Source organism: Entelurus aequoreus, linkage group LG06, assembly GCF_033978785.1.
Source record: "Entelurus aequoreus isolate RoL-2023_Sb linkage group LG06, RoL_Eaeq_v1.1, whole genome shotgun sequence".
In the NCBI taxonomy this organism is placed as follows: Eukaryota; Metazoa; Chordata; class Actinopteri; order Syngnathiformes; family Syngnathidae; genus Entelurus; species Entelurus aequoreus.
Genome location: NC_084736.1, coordinates 41,572,808 through 41,590,952, shown reverse-complemented (window position 1 = coordinate 41,590,952; position 18,145 = coordinate 41,572,808). Strand labels below are relative to the sequence as shown.

Sequence of the window (18,145 nt, the reverse complement as noted above, 5' to 3'; positions counted from 1 at the left end):
CCAGCAGCCATCAGAGGCAAAGGGTGAAGTGTCTTGCCCAAGGACACAACGGACATGACTAGGAAGGTAGAAGGTGGGAATTGAACCCCAGTAACCAGCAACACTCCGATTGCTGGCACAGCTACTCTACCAACTTCGCCACGCCGTCCCATGTACTGTTGTTAATTCGGGTTAAGGCAGAATCCCAATCTCCATCATCTATAGATCTGCCAAGCTCTTCTTCCCAATTCCCTCTGATTTTATCAAGAGGCGTTTTACTAAACTGGGATATTAAGATGTAGATTTTGGAGATTAGGCCTTTCTGATTTGTGGGAATATCTAAAATTGAGTCAATTAGCGAATTAGGTGGAGTATTAGGGAAAACGAGACTATTTGATTTAACAAAATTACGAACCTGAAAGTATCGAAATAGGTGAGATTTTGGTAGGTCCAATTTTTTACACAGTTCACTAAAACTAGCGAAGACATCACCAATATATAAATCCTTTAGCCTACTAAGGCTTGACTGCTTCCATAGAGAAAACGCTACATCTGTGCTAGGAGGGAGGAAGAGGTGGTTAGTATGAATGGGGCTGTGGTTGGATAAGCCCTGCAGGCTGAAAGTATTTCTAAATTGAGACCAGATTCTAAGGGTAGAAATGACGATTGGACTACAAGTAAATTGGGATGGTCGATAAGGTAATTTTGATGTAAGCAGATCCAAGAGAGAGGTAGAACAGGAACTAGCTTCAGACTTGCACCAGATTAATTCAGGTTCTTGGATCCAGAGAGTCACTTTGTGTATGTTAGCTGCCCAATAGTAATATTTTAGATTAGGGAGTGATAAACCACCTACGGACCTATGCCTTTGCAGGAACTCTCTTCTAATCCTGGGAGTCTTGCCTTTCCATATAAAGGATGAAATTAGTTTGTTTATTATGCAAAAAAAGGAATTGGGTAAAAAGATAGGGAAACATTGAAACAGATACAAAAATCGAGGAAGCACATTCATTTTGACGCAGTTTATCCTGCCAGCAATAGTTATGTGTAAATCATTCCACCTATCCAAATCTAATTTAAGTTTGTCGATTAGAGGTGAAAAATTATCCTTGTAGAGAGCTGGTAGCTTGCGACAAATATGTCCACCTAAGTACTTGAAGCTATTCCTGGACATCTTAAATGGGAAATATCCATCAGGGATGTCAAGGGCCAAATTATTCACAGGGAAGCATTCACTCTTAGCGAAATTCAATTTATAGCCAGAGAATGATCCAAAATTGTTTTGCAAATCAATAATCTTTGGAATGGTAGAGATTGGATCAGATATAAAAAATAGTAAATAATCCGCGTATAGAGAATGTGTGTGTTCTAGACCGCATCTATGGATTCCTTTACTGATACCGGCCGATTTAAGAGCAATGGACAAGGGTTCGATTGCAGTAACAAATAACAATGGGCTTAGAGGGCACCCCTGGCGTGTACCTCTGTCAAGTGTGAAAAATTGGGATAACATCCCATTTGTGCTTACGGCAGCCCTAGGAGAAGAGTATAGAAGTGCTATCCAAGATATATATTTAGACCCAATGTTAAACCTCTTTAAGACCTTCAATAAATATCCCCACTCCACCCTGTCGAAGGCTTTCTCTGCATCCAAAGAGACCACCACTTCTGGCGTCTCCTCGGATGCTGGAGAAAAAATAATGTTAAGAAGGCTACGAATGTTGGAAAAAGAGTGCCGGTTTTTCATAAACCCAGTTTGGTCAGGTAATAATTTGATGTTTGGTAAAATTGATTCAAGGCGAAGGGCCAGTGCTTTAGCTAAAATCTTATAATCAGCGTTTAAGAGAGAGATGGGACGGTAAGAACTACAGTCAGAATCAACTTTGCCCGGTTTTAGTAATAAAGTTATTGACGCTTCGGTGAGAGTTCGAGGCAAGGTACCCCGGTCCAGAGAGTCATTGTACATATTTAAAAGGAGAGGAGTCAGTTTATCTGAGAATTTTTTATGAAACTCTATAGGATAGCCATCTGGGCCAGGGGCCTTGCTGCTCTGCATTAGTTTAATTGAATCTACAATTTCCCGGATTGCTAAAGGTTGATCCAAAGCGCTCTCTTGAGTAGTAGTTATGGATGGAAATTTCAAGTTATCCAGGAAACTCAACATGATTGTTTTATCAGCAGCGCATTGGGAAGTATATAGTTCAGAGTAGAATGATTTGAAGGTGTCAATAATGACTGAAGGAATGACTGTAAGTTCATCTGTGAGGGTTCTGATTTGTCGAATTTGCCGAGATGCTGACTGGCTTTTAATTTGGCGTGATAGATGGCGCCCTGCCTTCTCACCGTGCTCGTACAGGAAGCCACGCGATCGTAAGAGTAATTTTTCAGTTTCTTGTGTTGACAATAAATTATAGTTCATTTGCAGATTTTGTCTATCTTTAACCAGATCAGGGTATGGAGATACTGATAGTTGTCTGTCCAATTCTGTTATACTTTCCATGAGCTGCTCCTGTTTTTGTCTTCTCAATTTGTTTTGTCTTGCTGAATAAGAAATAATCTCTCCCCGGACTACCACCTTTAATGTCTCCCAGAGTAAAGACGGGGATATGGGAGTAGAGTTGTTGGTGACAAGAAAATCATCTATCACTTTGGAAATTGTTTTGCAGAATCCGTCATCATTGAGTAGTGTGCAATTAAACCTCCATGGAGTCTGCCTTTTTTTAAAGAGTGTAAACGAAAGATCAAGTGACAATGGAGCATGGTCAGATATCACTATTGTTGAATATTCTACATTATCGACAGCCGGAAGGAGATTATCATCTATGAAAAAGTAGTCAATCCTTGAAAAAGTTTTATGGACCTGGGAATAAAAAGAGAATTGTTTTTTATCTGGGTAAAGAAAGCGCCACGGGTCCACACCTCCTATTTGACCCATGAGTTTTGAAATTGTTTTGGCCATTTTTAATGGGGGGCCCTGCCTTGGACTAAATTTGTCTAGCAACGGGTCTATTGCACAGTTCACGCCCCCCCCCCCAATATTAAACGATGGGAACTGAGGTCTGGCAAAAATGAAAACACTTTCCTAATAAATGCTTCATCATCCCAATTGGGTGCATAAAGGTTAGCAAGGACAACAGACATATTAAGAGAACCCAAGACTATTACAAAACGACCTTGATGGTCAGTTATGACATTTGTTGGGCTAAATTGGATTCTTTTGTGTATTAAAATAGCTGTGCCCCTTGCTTTGCTACTAAAATTCGAGTGAAAAGATTGTCCAACCCATGAGGCCTTTAATCTATGGTGATCCTTAGTGGTCAGATGAGTCTCTTGTAGGAAAGCAATTTCAGTTTTAAGGTGTTTTAAATGGGAAAATACTCTACCTCTTTTAACTGGGCCATTGATCCCTTTAACGTTCCAAGAAACAAATCTCAAGCAAGATAACCCTTTTTTGTTTGTATTAGCCATAATCACATTTATAAAAAATATGGTGAGATGACACAATGCCTTGTAGAAGGAAGTGGTATTAACATACAGACAGGACATGTGTGTTGACTTTTATGTTAGTTGCATTTTTTTTTGCATCATGACTAGGAAGGTTGTTTGGATTGTGTCATATAAGTAAATGCTGAGCTATAACTTCAAAACACAATCAAGGGTCATCGATCTGATTTACTGACATTGTCCACAAGATGGCAGCAGAACTGTTGCATTCAGAAACCCCCAATATTTAAGATTAATGTGAAAGCACTCTTTTGTGCTATGCTTAATTGAACTCATGACGTCTTGCGGGCCAAATTGAATAGTGGCGGGCCGCTGTTTGGACACCCCTGATCTGGTGGTGCGCCAGATAATCTCTCAATTACTGATACCAATTTTTTGGTACTGGTACCGGTGCTAAAATGTACTTTGATACTTTTCTAAATAAAGCGGAACACAAAAAAAGGCATTATTGGCTTTATTTTAACAAAATAAATCTTAGGGTACATTAAACATATGTTTAATATTGTAATTTAGTCCTTAAATAAAACAGTGAACTTACTAGACAACTTGTCTTTTAGTAGTAAGTAAAAAAACAAAGACTTCTAATTAGTCTGCTGACGTATGCAGTAACATTGTGTCATTTATCATTCTATTATTTTGTCAACATTATGAGGGACAAACTGTAAAAATTGATTATTTATCCACTTGTTCATTTACTGTTAATATCTGCTTATTTTCTGTTGTAACATGTTCTATCTACACTTATGTTGAAATGTAATAATCACTTATTCTTCTAGTTTTGGATGATACCACACATTTAGGTATCAATTCGATACCAACTAGTTACAGGATCATACCTTGGTTATATTCAAAGTCCTCATGTGTCCAGGGACATAATTCCAGAGTTTATAAACATGATATGAATTTTTAAAGAAGGAAAACAGATTTTGTGATGCTAAAAATATCGATGTAATCATAGTAGTATCGACTAGATACGCTATTGTACTTGATATCATTACAGTGGATGTCAGGTGTAGATCCACCCATGGCATTTGTTTACATTCAGGAATGCTATCTTTTGTTAGCAGTGACGCCGGTGAGCTATTGTATCCTCCTAGGTTGTGTAGTGAAGCATGTTTAGCTATTCCTCGTCTTCCAGTGATAATGCTAATTGTAAGTAAGAAACATACTTTATTTGTCGCCATGGAAGCGAGGATTATTGATTTAGAAGAAGCTCAAACACTGCCGACTGCGGATGGATGTTAGCTGCTAGCTAGCTAGCCATGTCTTAAAGCACCTCTTCCTGAGGGTGTTTCAGTGTTATAACTTCACCTTTATCTTTAGTTTTTAGGCCAAATTGCATCCATTCTCCCTTTTCTGTCTACACACTGTGTCTGCTTGTAAGTACTCGGTGATTCTGCGCTGCCGGACATGTTCCTCTGCTCCCAAAACCAGCAATGTCACGACGTGACTGCTAAAATAAAAGGGGGGTACTTTTTAGAGGCGGTATAGTACCAAATATAATTTATTAGCATTGCGGTACTTTACTAGTACCGGTACACTGTACAACCCTAGTGCAATGTTACTATATACTTGTCAAATAAAACCTCTGCCTTGTTTTTAATGAATACTTGGGCTACTGCGTTTTAATATTGGTCATTAGTGTCATGATCCGTTGCCCGGATCATGTTTTGTTTAGTTATAGACTACCTTAGTTCTGTTTCAGCACCCCTGGGGTTTGTGTGTTCTTGGTTGCCATGAGTGCTGATTAGTTTCACCTGCCTCTGTTTAGTGTTCGGGACGCTCACCTGCTCCCGGGCGCTAATCAAAGAGCTACTTATTCCTGCTTTTCGCCACACTCATTCTACTTTACCAGACGTGATTGTGGTAAAGTAGAATGATTATAGATACATCTAACGTTTTTAATTGGAGCATAAAAAAACAAAAATAAATAAAAACTGTTTACAACCTTGTAAGTACATTTTTGAAATAATTAGAGCTCTCTAAACATGACATATAGTCAGATTTGCACTCCTTTCACCCTATATAGTAGCCTTAATAGTGTTTTACTGTAGATTACATACCTCACCAGTAGCATGGTCATTGCTATGGCAGTCACCCGGCCACTACAATACTTCGTCACATCCTGGGTAATTCCTCCAAATTGGAGCGATAGGGTTCACTCTTTGTTTTGGTCTTAGCACTTGGTCACGTTGGTTGTTATTGATATAACGATATGAAAATGTCATATTACGGGTATTGTAACAAAAATGACCACAGTTATCATCATTATCTGGGTATTGTTAAATGTGCTGAAAAAGTACTCCCCCCCCTATAACCTATTTAAAGAAAATACAATACATAAATAGCCACACAGTATACAGTAGTGAAGGAATCTTGCAGGAGAGGAAAGCAGGGGGTTAATCATTTTGCAATGCAGTCTGCTGAAAATGACGGAACGCGCCACTCTACATAGCAACCGACGCTTTGGTCAATGTTGCAATCGCCACAAAACCATTTTTTTAAGATGTTCTACGCTCTGCTGCTATCTGGCGACTAAAGTGGATAGTGCACCACCCGAATTTGTCACGTTTCATGTGTCAGGTGAACCGCAACAATTGGGGCCATATGAATCCCCTTACTACAGTAGTTTCTTGGCAGAAGAAATATGTTATATGATAATTTTCTTCTGGCTACTTAAGAACCATGATGTTTTTATTTTAGTGTTTAAATATGTTCTTCTGTTATTTTGTTGTAACAATACGAAAAAAAAATGTGTTGATCGATGACTCTGTCCTTAGAGAGCACTGCCTACATGTTTAACGTGAACAATTGAATATCTTGGTTTCTCAGAGAGTAATGTGTTTATATAAGTTTATATTGGGAAATCCCATCCATCCATCCATCTTCTTCCGCTTATCCGAGGTCAGGTCGCGGGGGCAGCAGCCTAAGCAGGGAAGCCCAGACTTCCCTCTCCCCAGTCACTCCGTCCAGCTCTTCCAGGGGATCCCGAGGCGTCCCCAGGCCAGCCGGGGGACATAGTCTTCCCAACGTGTCCTGGGTCTTCCCCGTGGCCTCCTACCGGTCGGACGTGCCCTAAACACCTCCCTAGGGAGGCGTTTGGGTGGCATCCTGACCAGATGCCCGAACCACCTCATCTGGCTCCTCTCGATGTGGAGGAGCAGCGGCTTTACTTTGAGCTCCCCCCCGGATGGCAGAGCTTCTCACCCTATCTCTAAGGGAGAGCCGTGATCTTGTCCTTTCGGTCATAACCCAAAGCTCATGACCATAGGTGAGGATGGTAACTTAGATCAACCGGTAAATTAAAAGCTTTGCCTTCCGGCTCAGCTCCTTCTTCACCACAACGGATCGATACAGCGTCCGCATTACTGAAGACGCCGCACCGATCCGCCTGTCGATCTCACGATCCACTCTTCCCCCACTCGTGAACAAAACTCCTAGGTACTTGAACTCCTCCACTTGGGGCAAGATCTCCTCCCCAACCCGGAGATGGCATTCCACACTTTTCCGGGCGAGAACCATGGACTCGGACTTGGAGGTGCTGATTCTCATCCCAGTCGCTTCACACTCGGCTGCGAACCGATCCAGTGAGAGCTGAAGATCCTGGCCAGATGAAGCCATCAGCACCACATCATCTGCAAAAAGCAGAGACCTAAGCCTGCAGCCACCAAACCGGATCCCCTCAACACCCTGACTGCGCCTAGAAATTCTGTCCATAAAAGTTATGAACAGAATCGGTGACAAAGGGCAGCCTTGGCGAAGTCCAACCGTCCAATTGGGAAATGTTGTTTTTTTAATGGGGAAACAAGTTAAAGGCCTACTGAATTTTTTTTTTAAAATTTAAACGGGAATAGCAGATCCATTCTATGTGTCATACTTGATCATTTCGCGATATTGCCATATTTTTGCTGAAAGGATTTAGTAGAGAAAATCGACGATAAAGTTTGCAACTTTTGCTCGCTGATAAAAAAAAGCCTTGCCTGTACCGGAAGTAGCGTGACGTCACAGGAGCTAGGATTCCTCACAATTCCCCATTGTTTACAATGGAGCGAGAGAGATTCGGACCGAGAAAGTGATGATTACCCCATTAATTTGAGCGAGGATGAAAGATTCGTAGATGAGGAACGTTACAGTGAATGACTTGAGAGGCAGCGATGGACGTATCTTTTTTCGCTCTGACCGTAACTTAGGTACAAGCTGGCTCATTGGATTCCACACTCTCCTTTTTCTATTGTAGATCACAGATATGTATTTTAAACCACCTCGGATACTATATCCTCCTGAAAATGAGAGTCGAGAACGCGAAATGGACATTCAGTGCCTTTTATCTCCACGACAATACATCGGCGAAATGCTTTAGCTACGAGCTAACGTGATAGCATCTTGCTTTAACTGCATATAGAAACAAAAGAAATAAACCCTGACTGGAAGTATAGATAGAAAATCAATAATACTATTAAACCGTGGACATGTAAATACACGGTTAATGCTTTCCAGGCTGGCGAAGGTTAACAATGCTGTGCTAACGACGCCATTGAAGCTAACTTAGCAACCGGACTGCACAGAGCTATGCTAAAAACATTAGCTCTCCACCTACGCCAGCCAGCCCTCATTTGCTCATCAACACCCGTGCTCACCTGCGTTCCAGCGATCGGCAGAAGGACGAAGGACTTCACCCGATGCTTTTGGCGGCCCGGAGACGTAGGAAGTCAAGGTGAAGTCGGCGGCTAGCGCGGCTAGCGCGGCTGGCGCTCCAACAAAGTCCTCCTGGTTGTGTTGCTGTAGTCCGCTGCTAATACACTGATCCCACCTACAACTGTCTTCTTTGCAGCCTTCATTGTTCATTAAAAAAATTGCAAAAGATAGTCCAGAATACTGTGGAATTATGAAATGAAAACAGAGCTTTTTGTATAGGATTCTACGGGGTACCATAACTTCCGTTACTCGGACTTCGTCACGCGCATACGTCATCATACCGCGATGTTTCAGCCGGATATTTCCCGGGAATTTTAAAATGTCACTTTATAAGTTAACCCGGCCGTATTGGCATATGTTGCTATGTTAAGATTTCATCATTGATATATAAACTATCAGACTGCGTGGTCGGTAGTAGTGGCTTTCAGTAGGCCTTTAATGTCTCTTGTATTCATGTTAGCATAGCAGTAAATGAGCAGAGTCAACGGTCTGTGAGTTTATCAATCATGGTTTTAGGATCATTTTGATTACAAACGGTATTACTAACCGTGAAACATTGAACCCTCTTTGTCTCCATGGGCCGGTAGCATATGCACCGAGAGATGTTCCGGCCCATAATGTAAATTTAAGACAACCTAATAGAAATGATCCGGATGACCACCAAAATCGGAGCACTCGTTCAATATCCCATTTCTGACGTCTACTCAAAGTTCAATCCAAATCTGCCCATAATCCTTTGAGTTATGTTGCTAACTAACTAGATGACGCCAGCAAGCACATCCAATACTTACTGGCAGAGGTAATACCAACAGTAAGCACTTTTGAAATGTATTTTATTGTTTTTTTTCTTTTCATTAGATATGTTTTTATACTGGCCTTTTAGTGATTAAAATACTTATAACGTAATTAGTATTTCATATGCATATTTTAGGCTTATGTTGTTTTAATGTATTGACTTGTTTAAAGTGGGGTAAAAAGTCACACATAATTTAAATATATTGTTTTATAGCCATCTTTTAAAAATGTTTGTCACGAGGGTCAAATGACCTGAAAGCTCACATTCCAGTGGAAAAAAAATAAGACGATTAGTTATATCTGCCTTATTAGAGGAGGCTTGTTCCACATAAAAGCCGCCCACACAGTTTTAAAAGACTCGTCAGTTCAGGTCCTCACGTCAGCAGGCAGCTGTGAGGAAATTGTTCCCTCGATCCAAATATTATGCAGATAACTACTACACTTTATGGAATACAATGATTTGTATTGCACGCAGGAAATGTATTTTCAAATAAATCATCTCAATAAAATATGCCGATGAATATTTTCCCTGCGATCCAACTGTTGCGTATGAGTCAGCAAATTGACCGTGTTCTAATGTGGATTAACGTGTATTCCGGACTATAGAGCTAACCGGTAATTAAGCCGCACCCAATAAATTTTAGCAGAAAAAAAACATTGTTTTGTATATTAGCTACATCTGACTATAAGCCACAGATATATATGTTGTGTAATGAGTTATTTGCACAGCAACATTTTGTAAATGTTTATTTACATACCTTAGTTTTTTCTAAACGGTGTCTGTAACACGGCAGTAAAACGGCTGATCAAACAAAACAGAAAAGTCAGTCATGTCTTTATTCATCCTTTATGATATTCTCCTTTTTTATGAAGGTTCTAGATGTTTACCAGGATTCCTCTTCCTTGTACTTTGCAATCACCTTGAGTTTAAGCAGTTTCTTAAAGTAGATAATTTTAGTACATTGATTTATTTGCTTAATCCATTCCATGATTTAGCCGTTAGCGGTGGAAAAATCCATAGATTAGCCGCACCTTTGTATAAGCCGCAGGATTCAAAGCTTGGTAAAAAAGTAGTGGCTTATAGTATGGAAAATACATTAATGTGCATAAATATACTATTTTTTTTGTTTACCCTAATTTAAGGGTTGGTGCTTTAAAAGCCGTTTTTAGATAGATATTTTTGTAAGAACCACATCTGATAAATACTGTGGTAAAGTTGAATTTGTTTGTTGGTGACATTCAGTGATCACTATGATTCATAAAATTTAGTGAATGATGCAGACACGTTTGTTACTGGATACATTCTAATACGCTTTTGCCTCGGACACTTTATATGTGTAGGTAATATGTATTTGATACTTGATGTCATTGTCATGGACCCACTAGTTAAATCAGCTAAACAAACTCATTAACTCCACGGTGACGTCTTGGTGAATTTACTGAGGACTTTGTGAAACTGAAACAATACGAAAACAATGCCAATGTAAGTTAATAATACTAACACTGACACTTGTAAACGTGTTAGCATATTCGCTAATGATAGCAATGCTAGCCTAATTAAGTTACAATTCTTAGGTTCCGTCTAGTGGATATCGACTTTGGATGATAGCACGTACACAATATGCATGAAAACAATCCTACGGACGTCACACATGGGACGGTTTATTAACTAATAATTGTTTTAGTTATATTATAAAACTTACAAAGGTTGTTTGGAGTGATGAATGGAGAATCCTTTCGAGCAGAAACGCTACGGACCGGAAGAACAATTTCAACCCGCACACCAATGTTCCCTCTAAGGTGCGCGCCTGTGCAATTGTGCACTGCTCAAGCGTCCTCTGCGCACGGCAAATCTATGACACGCACAAAATCAAATAAAAAAATAAGCGCATAACAATTTTCGACACACGGACACGACAGAGAAAACAGTTTTTGTCATCATTGTTCAAATATTGTAACGTCTGTCGAGACGCTTTGAGGACATGAATTCCATCCATCACGTTACTGAGCAAAACTGTTTATTGTCGGCCATAAACACATCACCAAAACATTAGTAAAAAAAATGATATCTAGCAAAACTGGTCATTTTCTGCAGTACAAACCAGACCAAAACCAACTTTGTTATATCAACAGCAGCCGCTCGCTCTTCCTCACTTGCGCCAACACATGCACATATGGCACTTAGCCAGTGATGCGTTTACAGCCACACAAAAAGTCGGACAACTCCAACACCACACATAAAGTGTAATTCCAAGTCGTTACACTATAATTTACCAATCAAATGTGTGCTTATTCTAGTGTCATTTATTAGGAATCTTAATTTATAAATATTAATCATGAAATGCTGTTAGTATATTAAATAAATACTAATAAAAATATATTTTTTACAAACAGGAAGTTGCAGGAATGTACACATGATCCCCTGCTTACATCTCATTTTGCAACATGTGAATGTTTTAATGGGAACTAAATGCAATGTCTGAAAGGGGTACAAATTATTTCCAAAGCAGGACCTCCACCAAGACAAACAATACAAGTACACAGTTAATGAAAAACAATATTTTTTGTTATTGTCATTGTAAGTGGGCCTAAACACTTATATTAGAAAATAACCTCATGGAAATGACTGCTGTCATTTGATTATAATAATAAGAGAATGTTGTCTATCTGTGTTGGCCCTGCGATGAGGTGGGGACTTGTCCAGGGTGTACCCCGCCTTCCGCCCGAATGCAGCTGAGGTAGGCTCCAGCACCCCCACGACCCCGAAAGGGACAAGGGGTAAAAAATGGACGGATGGTTGGAGATTGAACTTGTTATTTAGTCAGGTTTGGGACAGGTGTGCTGCTGGTGTAGCCACAGTGTGCACGTCTGATGTTGCTCACATGGGCTCCACTGAATGCTCAGGGAGATTTTGCGTTTGCTCACACACATGAAAAATTAGAGGGAACATTGCTGCACACTATCTCGGTCCTCTGATAAGGTTGAATGAAAACTAATAAACACAAAACATGACGGTTAGCAAATAAAATCCAATAATTAGCCGCACCATTTTATAAGCTGCAGGATTCAAAGTTAAGGTGGCTTTTAGACCTGATGTTAGGGTTAAATGATTTGCTGAAACATCTTTGTTCAGCCATATTTGCTAATGCACTGATGTGTTTTGTTGTGTCTCCTCAGGAGGGCGGCTCCTGGTCCTGATCATGTGGTTGAACTTTGCGCCTCCAGCTGGCGGCTGCCCTGCCAAGTGTGTGTGCTACAGTGAACCGCGACCCACCGTGGCCTGCCAACAACAAGGACTCTTCTCCATCCCTACTGAGATCCCAGTGCGGAGCCAGAGAATATTCCTCCAGAGCAACAAACTGACGGTAGTGAGGTCCACGAGCTTCAGTTCGTGCCAGAACCTAACCGTCCTTTGGCTCTACTCGAACAACATAAGCTACATTGAGGCCGGCGCCTTCTACGGCTTGGAGAAACTGGAGGAACTGGATATTGGGGACAACAGCAACCTGCGCACAATCAGCCCTACAGCCTTCCGAGGCTTAACGAAGCTGCACACGCTGCACCTGCACAGGTGCGGCCTGTCAGAGCTGCCGGTCGGGGTTTTCCGGGGAATGTTCTCCCTGCAGTACCTTTACTTGCAGGATAACAACATTCTAACCCTGCACGACGACACTTTTCTGGACCTTGCCAACCTAACCTATCTCTACCTGCACAATAATAAGATCAAAATCGTGACGGACAACATGTTCCGTGGTTTGATCAATCTGGACCGCCTGCTGCTACACCAGAATCATGTCATTTATGTCCAGCCAAGGGCTTTTAGTGATCTGGCTAAGCTCAAATCTCTATTTTTGTTTTTCAACAACCTGACCGTCTTGACAGGGGAAACAATGGACCCGCTCACCACCCTCCAGTACTTGCGCTTAAACGGCAACCAGTGGATTTGCGACTGCCGAGCCAGAACCCTGTGGGAGTGGTTCAAGCGTTTCAAGGGTTCTAGCTCGGAGTTGGAGTGCAACGTCCCAGAATTCCTGGCCGGCAAGGACCTGAAACGACTAAAGAGCGAAGACATGGAAGGATGCGTGGAAACGCCTCAGGTCCAGACCAGTCTCTTCAGCTCGAAGGCCCCATCCGGGAAGTTCCCCTCCACTGAAAATCCTCTCGTGGACACAATTCCCAGGTGTTGTCTTGGAGACAACGATAAATCCTCTATCCTGTCCGGCAAGAGTCGCCAGATCACCAACAACCCCCTGAAGGAAAAGGAGAACATGTCTAAGACCAAACATAAGGAACAAGAAAGAACAAAAAATGAGACCCAGAACAAGCAGAATGACGGACCGCTCGGGACCTTGTCCGACATCCTGGACAAGTCTTTGGAAAGTATAAAGCCCGACCATATGGACAGTCTAGAATCCTCTACAGCCTCAAACAAAAAGAAAAAGAAGTGCTCCAAAAAGCCCAGATCAGACACCCACTGCGTCAAAGGCAGGGGCGCTACGTTGCAGGGTCTGCACTTTCTCCTCGTCCCCACCGTCTGGATCTCCTTAGCCATGTCTTAGGACTCCCGGTGTCGCTTTCAAGGCAGGACTCAAAGTGACGGATGCTCATGACAATGATGAGAGACGATGCTTTGTCATCTGTGACAGACAGTGACTGACCAGTGAGTTGCTACGACCACGACAACAACAATGGGGACGAAGATAAGAGTACATGTAACAAAATGGATGCCTTTACAGAACACTACAGATCTGATGTAAATAATGAATCGGTGCCCAGAATTGTTTGTTCTTTATGTACTGAACTTTACTGTGTCTACGCTGACCCTGTTCCACCTTCTTCAAAAGCTTCTACGGTTGAGACAAAACACCAAGAGTTGAAAAGAAACAGAAGAATACGACCTCTGAGAATTCCGACACAGTAAGCACACAAAGAATGTTGGGTCTGTTTACTGAAAATAAAATGAACCCCCACCCATTATTTATTGAAAGTGATGCATTTGTTGGGTAACGTTCTGTTTTTTCCATGTTTTTCAAAGAAAAACAGTTGTTTGACCACGTCCCCCCCATTTTTACTTTTATTTTCACGAAAGAAAGGATATAAGGCGAGCATTTGCCAAAAGAATGCCGCCGAGTTGTTTATTGCAATGGAACCATATAGATATGCATTTTATTTTACTTGTGTACAAGTATGAATATATTATGAATAAAAGTTCTTATTTCGTAAGATGGTTTGGATTGAGTGTGGTACTTTCTGGAAAGTTTATTGCTTCAAACACATTTTCTCAGGATTCTAAGAACATTACTGTCGTATTGAGTAAAAAAAAAAAAAATGTTTGTGTTTGCAAACCTTACAAAAGCACATGATTCTAGTAAAACTCACAAATATACAGTAATACAGGCATTATTAGACATATTGCATGTTTGGTTTAGGAGTTTCTGCTTGAAACATTTTTTTATTGCTTCATACACATTTTCTCAGGATTCTAAGAACATTACTGTCATCCTCCATCCATCCATTTTCTACCGCTTATTCCATTCGGGGTCGCGGGTGCGCTGGAGCCTATCTCAGCTACAATCGGGCGGAAGGCGGGGTAAACCTTGGACAAGTCGCCACCTCATCGCAGGGCCAACACAGATAGACAGACAACATTCACACTCACATTCACACACTAGGGCCAATTTAGTGTTGCCAATCAGCCTACTGTCATACTAAGTAAAAAACTACATTTTTGTGTTTGCACACCTTACACAAGCACATGTTTCTGGTAAAACTCACAAAGATACAATAATACATGTTACGATCTGTCACTTCACTTCTGGTGGTGGCTCATTGTTTGGTGTTTGTTTCCTGTCGACGCGCTTAATTTTGTTCCATTTCCTGCATGTCTCCTTGAGTGCTTGTTTCCCTCACCTGTCCCTGATTGGCAGCCCGGCACACCGGGTTGCAGTTGCCAATCAGGCTGTTATTTATGCCTGCCTCGCCTGTTCGTCGAGGCTCGAGGATTGACTATGTTAGGGGCCTTATGCTGGATGCATGACTTCTCCGCCTTGATTGAGTAAAATAAAAACTCTTACCTGCACGTAGTTCTCCTGTTTCCTGCATCTTGGGGTCACAACCGCCGCAGCCATGTGGGTTCCTCACAATACAGGCATTATTAGACAGATTGCATGTTTGGTTTAGGAGTCATGCTTGAAACATTGTTTTATTGCTTCATTGACATTTTCTCAGGATTCTAAGAACATTACTGACATTTTGAGTAAAAAAAATATGTTTGTGTTTGCAAACCTTACAAAAGCACATGTCTCTAGTAAATTTCACAAAGATACATTAATTCAAGCATTATTAGACCTATTGCATGTTTGGTTTAGGAGTTATGCATAAAACCTTTTTTTGTTGCTTCATATGCATTTTCTCAGGATTCTAAGAACATTACTGACATATTGAGTAAAAAAATATGTTTGTGTTTGCAAACCTTACAAAAGCACATGTCTCTAGTAAATTTCACAAAGATACATTAATTCAAGCATTATTAGACCTATTGCATGTTTGGTTTAGGAGTTATGCTTGAAACCTTTTTTTGTTGCTTCATATGCATTTTCTCAGGATTCTAAGAACATTAATGTCATTGAGTAAAAAACACATTTTAGTGGTTGTAAACCTTACAAAAGGACATGTTTCTAGTGAAACTCACAAATATACATTATTTCAGACATTATTAGACATATTGCATGTTTGGTTTAGGAGTTATGCTTAAAATGTTTTTTTATTGCTTCAAACGCATTTTCTCAGCATTCTAAAAACATGACTGTCAGATTGAGTAAAAACAACTAATTGTTGTGTTTGCAAACCTTACAAAAGCACAATTTTCTAGTAAAATTCGAAGAGATACATTAATACAGGCATTATTAGACATATTGTATGTTTGGTATAGGAGTTATGCTTAAAATGTTTTTTTATTGCTTGAAACGCATTTTCTCAGGATTCTAAGAACAATACTCTCATATTGAGTAAAAATGATTTTTTGTGTTTGCAAACCTTACAAAAGCACATGTTTCTAGTAAAACTCACAAATATACATTACAACAGGCATTATTAGTAATATTGCATGTTTGGTTTAGGAGTTATGCATAAAATATATTTTGTTATTGCTTGAAACATTTTCTCAGGATTCTAAGAACATTACTGTTATATTGAGTAAAAACAAATATTTGTATGTTTGCAAACCTTACAAAAGCACATGTTTCTAGTAAAACTCACATAGATACATTAATACAGGCATTATTAGACATATTGCATGTTTGGTTTAGGAGTTATGCCTAGAAACGCATTGACTCATGCAATTGATCACCAAAAAAAGTGTGTATTAGCATGTATTGACACGGATTAATCACTCGATTTAGTTTGTCTGCACATAGTCTTTTACCTCTGTGGACGGTTACGTTAAATGTATTGTATACGCTCAGTGATCAGGTCATCGCATACCTCAGTGCAAAAAGAAGCAACTCTGACCGTTGGCAGTTTTCTCTTTAAAATACACCCCAACAGTATTACAAATCAAACAGTTTCCAAGTTAAAAATAAAAAAAGATGTAGCCTGCATTTAAAAAAAAAAAAAAAAAAAAAAAAGTTCCCATAAGAGACAAAATTGCATTGTCAAAAATCTGGGGCTTTTTAAAAATGTATTTATATCATGCAAGGAAGTAATTTACGGCAATTAATTGTGATTGATCAAAAAGTGTGATTAATCTGGTTGGAAATGTATTCTATAATTTAAATATTGCTTCATATTCTCACCACAATTTGGGCCCAAATTAAGCCTTTTCAAGCATAAAGATGGTTAACCCTTGTGTTGTCCTCATTTCCTGTATACACCCCGTGTCCTCCGGGTCAAAATGACCCGTCTTCACTAAACCCCTAATACAAGCAGCTTAATTGAATTTAAATGCCAAATTTCATCTTGCTTGAAGAAACAACTTGTCATTCACCACAAAATGTGTGAATAACTGAGTTTTCCCTCTTCACTTCATTTTTATAGCTTAAGAAAAGCAAAAAAATGTGCGTTTTGAATGCATTTTTATTCATCCCAATGACTCAGTTTCTTTCTTTTCTTTGTCCAATGAACAATTGAAGACAATGTACAATACAAAAATATGAAAAATAACAACCCATTCAACTAATTAACTAACCCTAATTGGCACATGTAGGACAGTATGCAAGTGTGCAGCCTTTGCAGATATATTTCTTACACCTGCAGCACACAGTATATGTTTTACAGTCATTTTGAGGGCAGAACTGACATCTCTTCCTCTTACTTGCCCTAGCTGGGGAAGTGGCTGTGGTAGCTGGATCCTCAGGTTGATCAGGAGCTCCTGCACTCTGAATAGCTTTTACAACTGCTGCTGAGGCTTCTGTGCGGGGGACATGCTTGCTTCTTTCAATGAGTGGAATTACAAGTGCCTTTCCCAGCTGCTCCAGGAACACCCTTCTCTTGTTCTGCTTACGAGACATCCAGGTCGGGTTGATTTCTCTCCAAATCACAAAGGCATTTTGGGAGGAAACATCATTGATGTTGTGGAAGATGACCAGGGGCCAGCGGGCAGTCATCCTTCTGCAGCTGTATGTTCCAATCACCTTATCTAGGTTGTCCACACCTCCCTTGTTGCGGTTGTAGTCTAGGATGATGACTGGCTTCCCGTCCTCGCGATCGCTAACGTCACCATCTGTGTGCAGTGTGCTAAGAAGAACTACATTGTCCCAGACCTCTCTTATGACTGCAAGTTTGTCTGTCACACGTCTTGCTGGTCTTGACTCACGGTCATCAAATCGTATCAGTCTTGAGTAGGTGTGAAAGAGTTTGAGTGGCATTGTGGCTCGGATAATTGGCCTTCCACAATCTGCATCCCATTGACTAGTGGCAGCCTCACCTTGTGACCTGTATTACCGGCTAAGATTAGCAGCCCTAAGTAGGCCTGCAGGTCAGTCTCATCCATCTTTTTCCAGCTGTCTCCATATTTGCGAAAACCCTCCAAATTTGTCATCTCCAGGATTATTTTTTCAATTGCTGGTGTGATAAACAGGTATAATGTAGAGACAATGTCATGAGCATGAGAAACGGCATACCTTGTGGGTATAACGCACCCTCATGGCTTCAGCACAGACATAATTTGGGGCCC

General features: G+C 40.5%; 1 protein-coding gene across 1 annotated transcript in view; it reads left to right on the top strand.

The window, feature by feature from the left end:
- The window catches only part of rtn4r (reticulon 4 receptor), a 191,109-nt gene extending 176,909 nt beyond the window's left edge, over positions 1-14,200 (top strand). The window contains exon 2 of the mRNA XM_062049516.1: positions 12,151-14,200. Within this exon, the coding sequence (XP_061905500.1) occupies positions 12,151-13,532 (1,382 nt within the window). The 3' untranslated portion in view covers positions 13,533-14,200. The remainder of the gene's footprint in view (positions 1-12,150) is intronic.
- Positions 14,201-18,145: the final 3,945 nt, after the last annotated feature.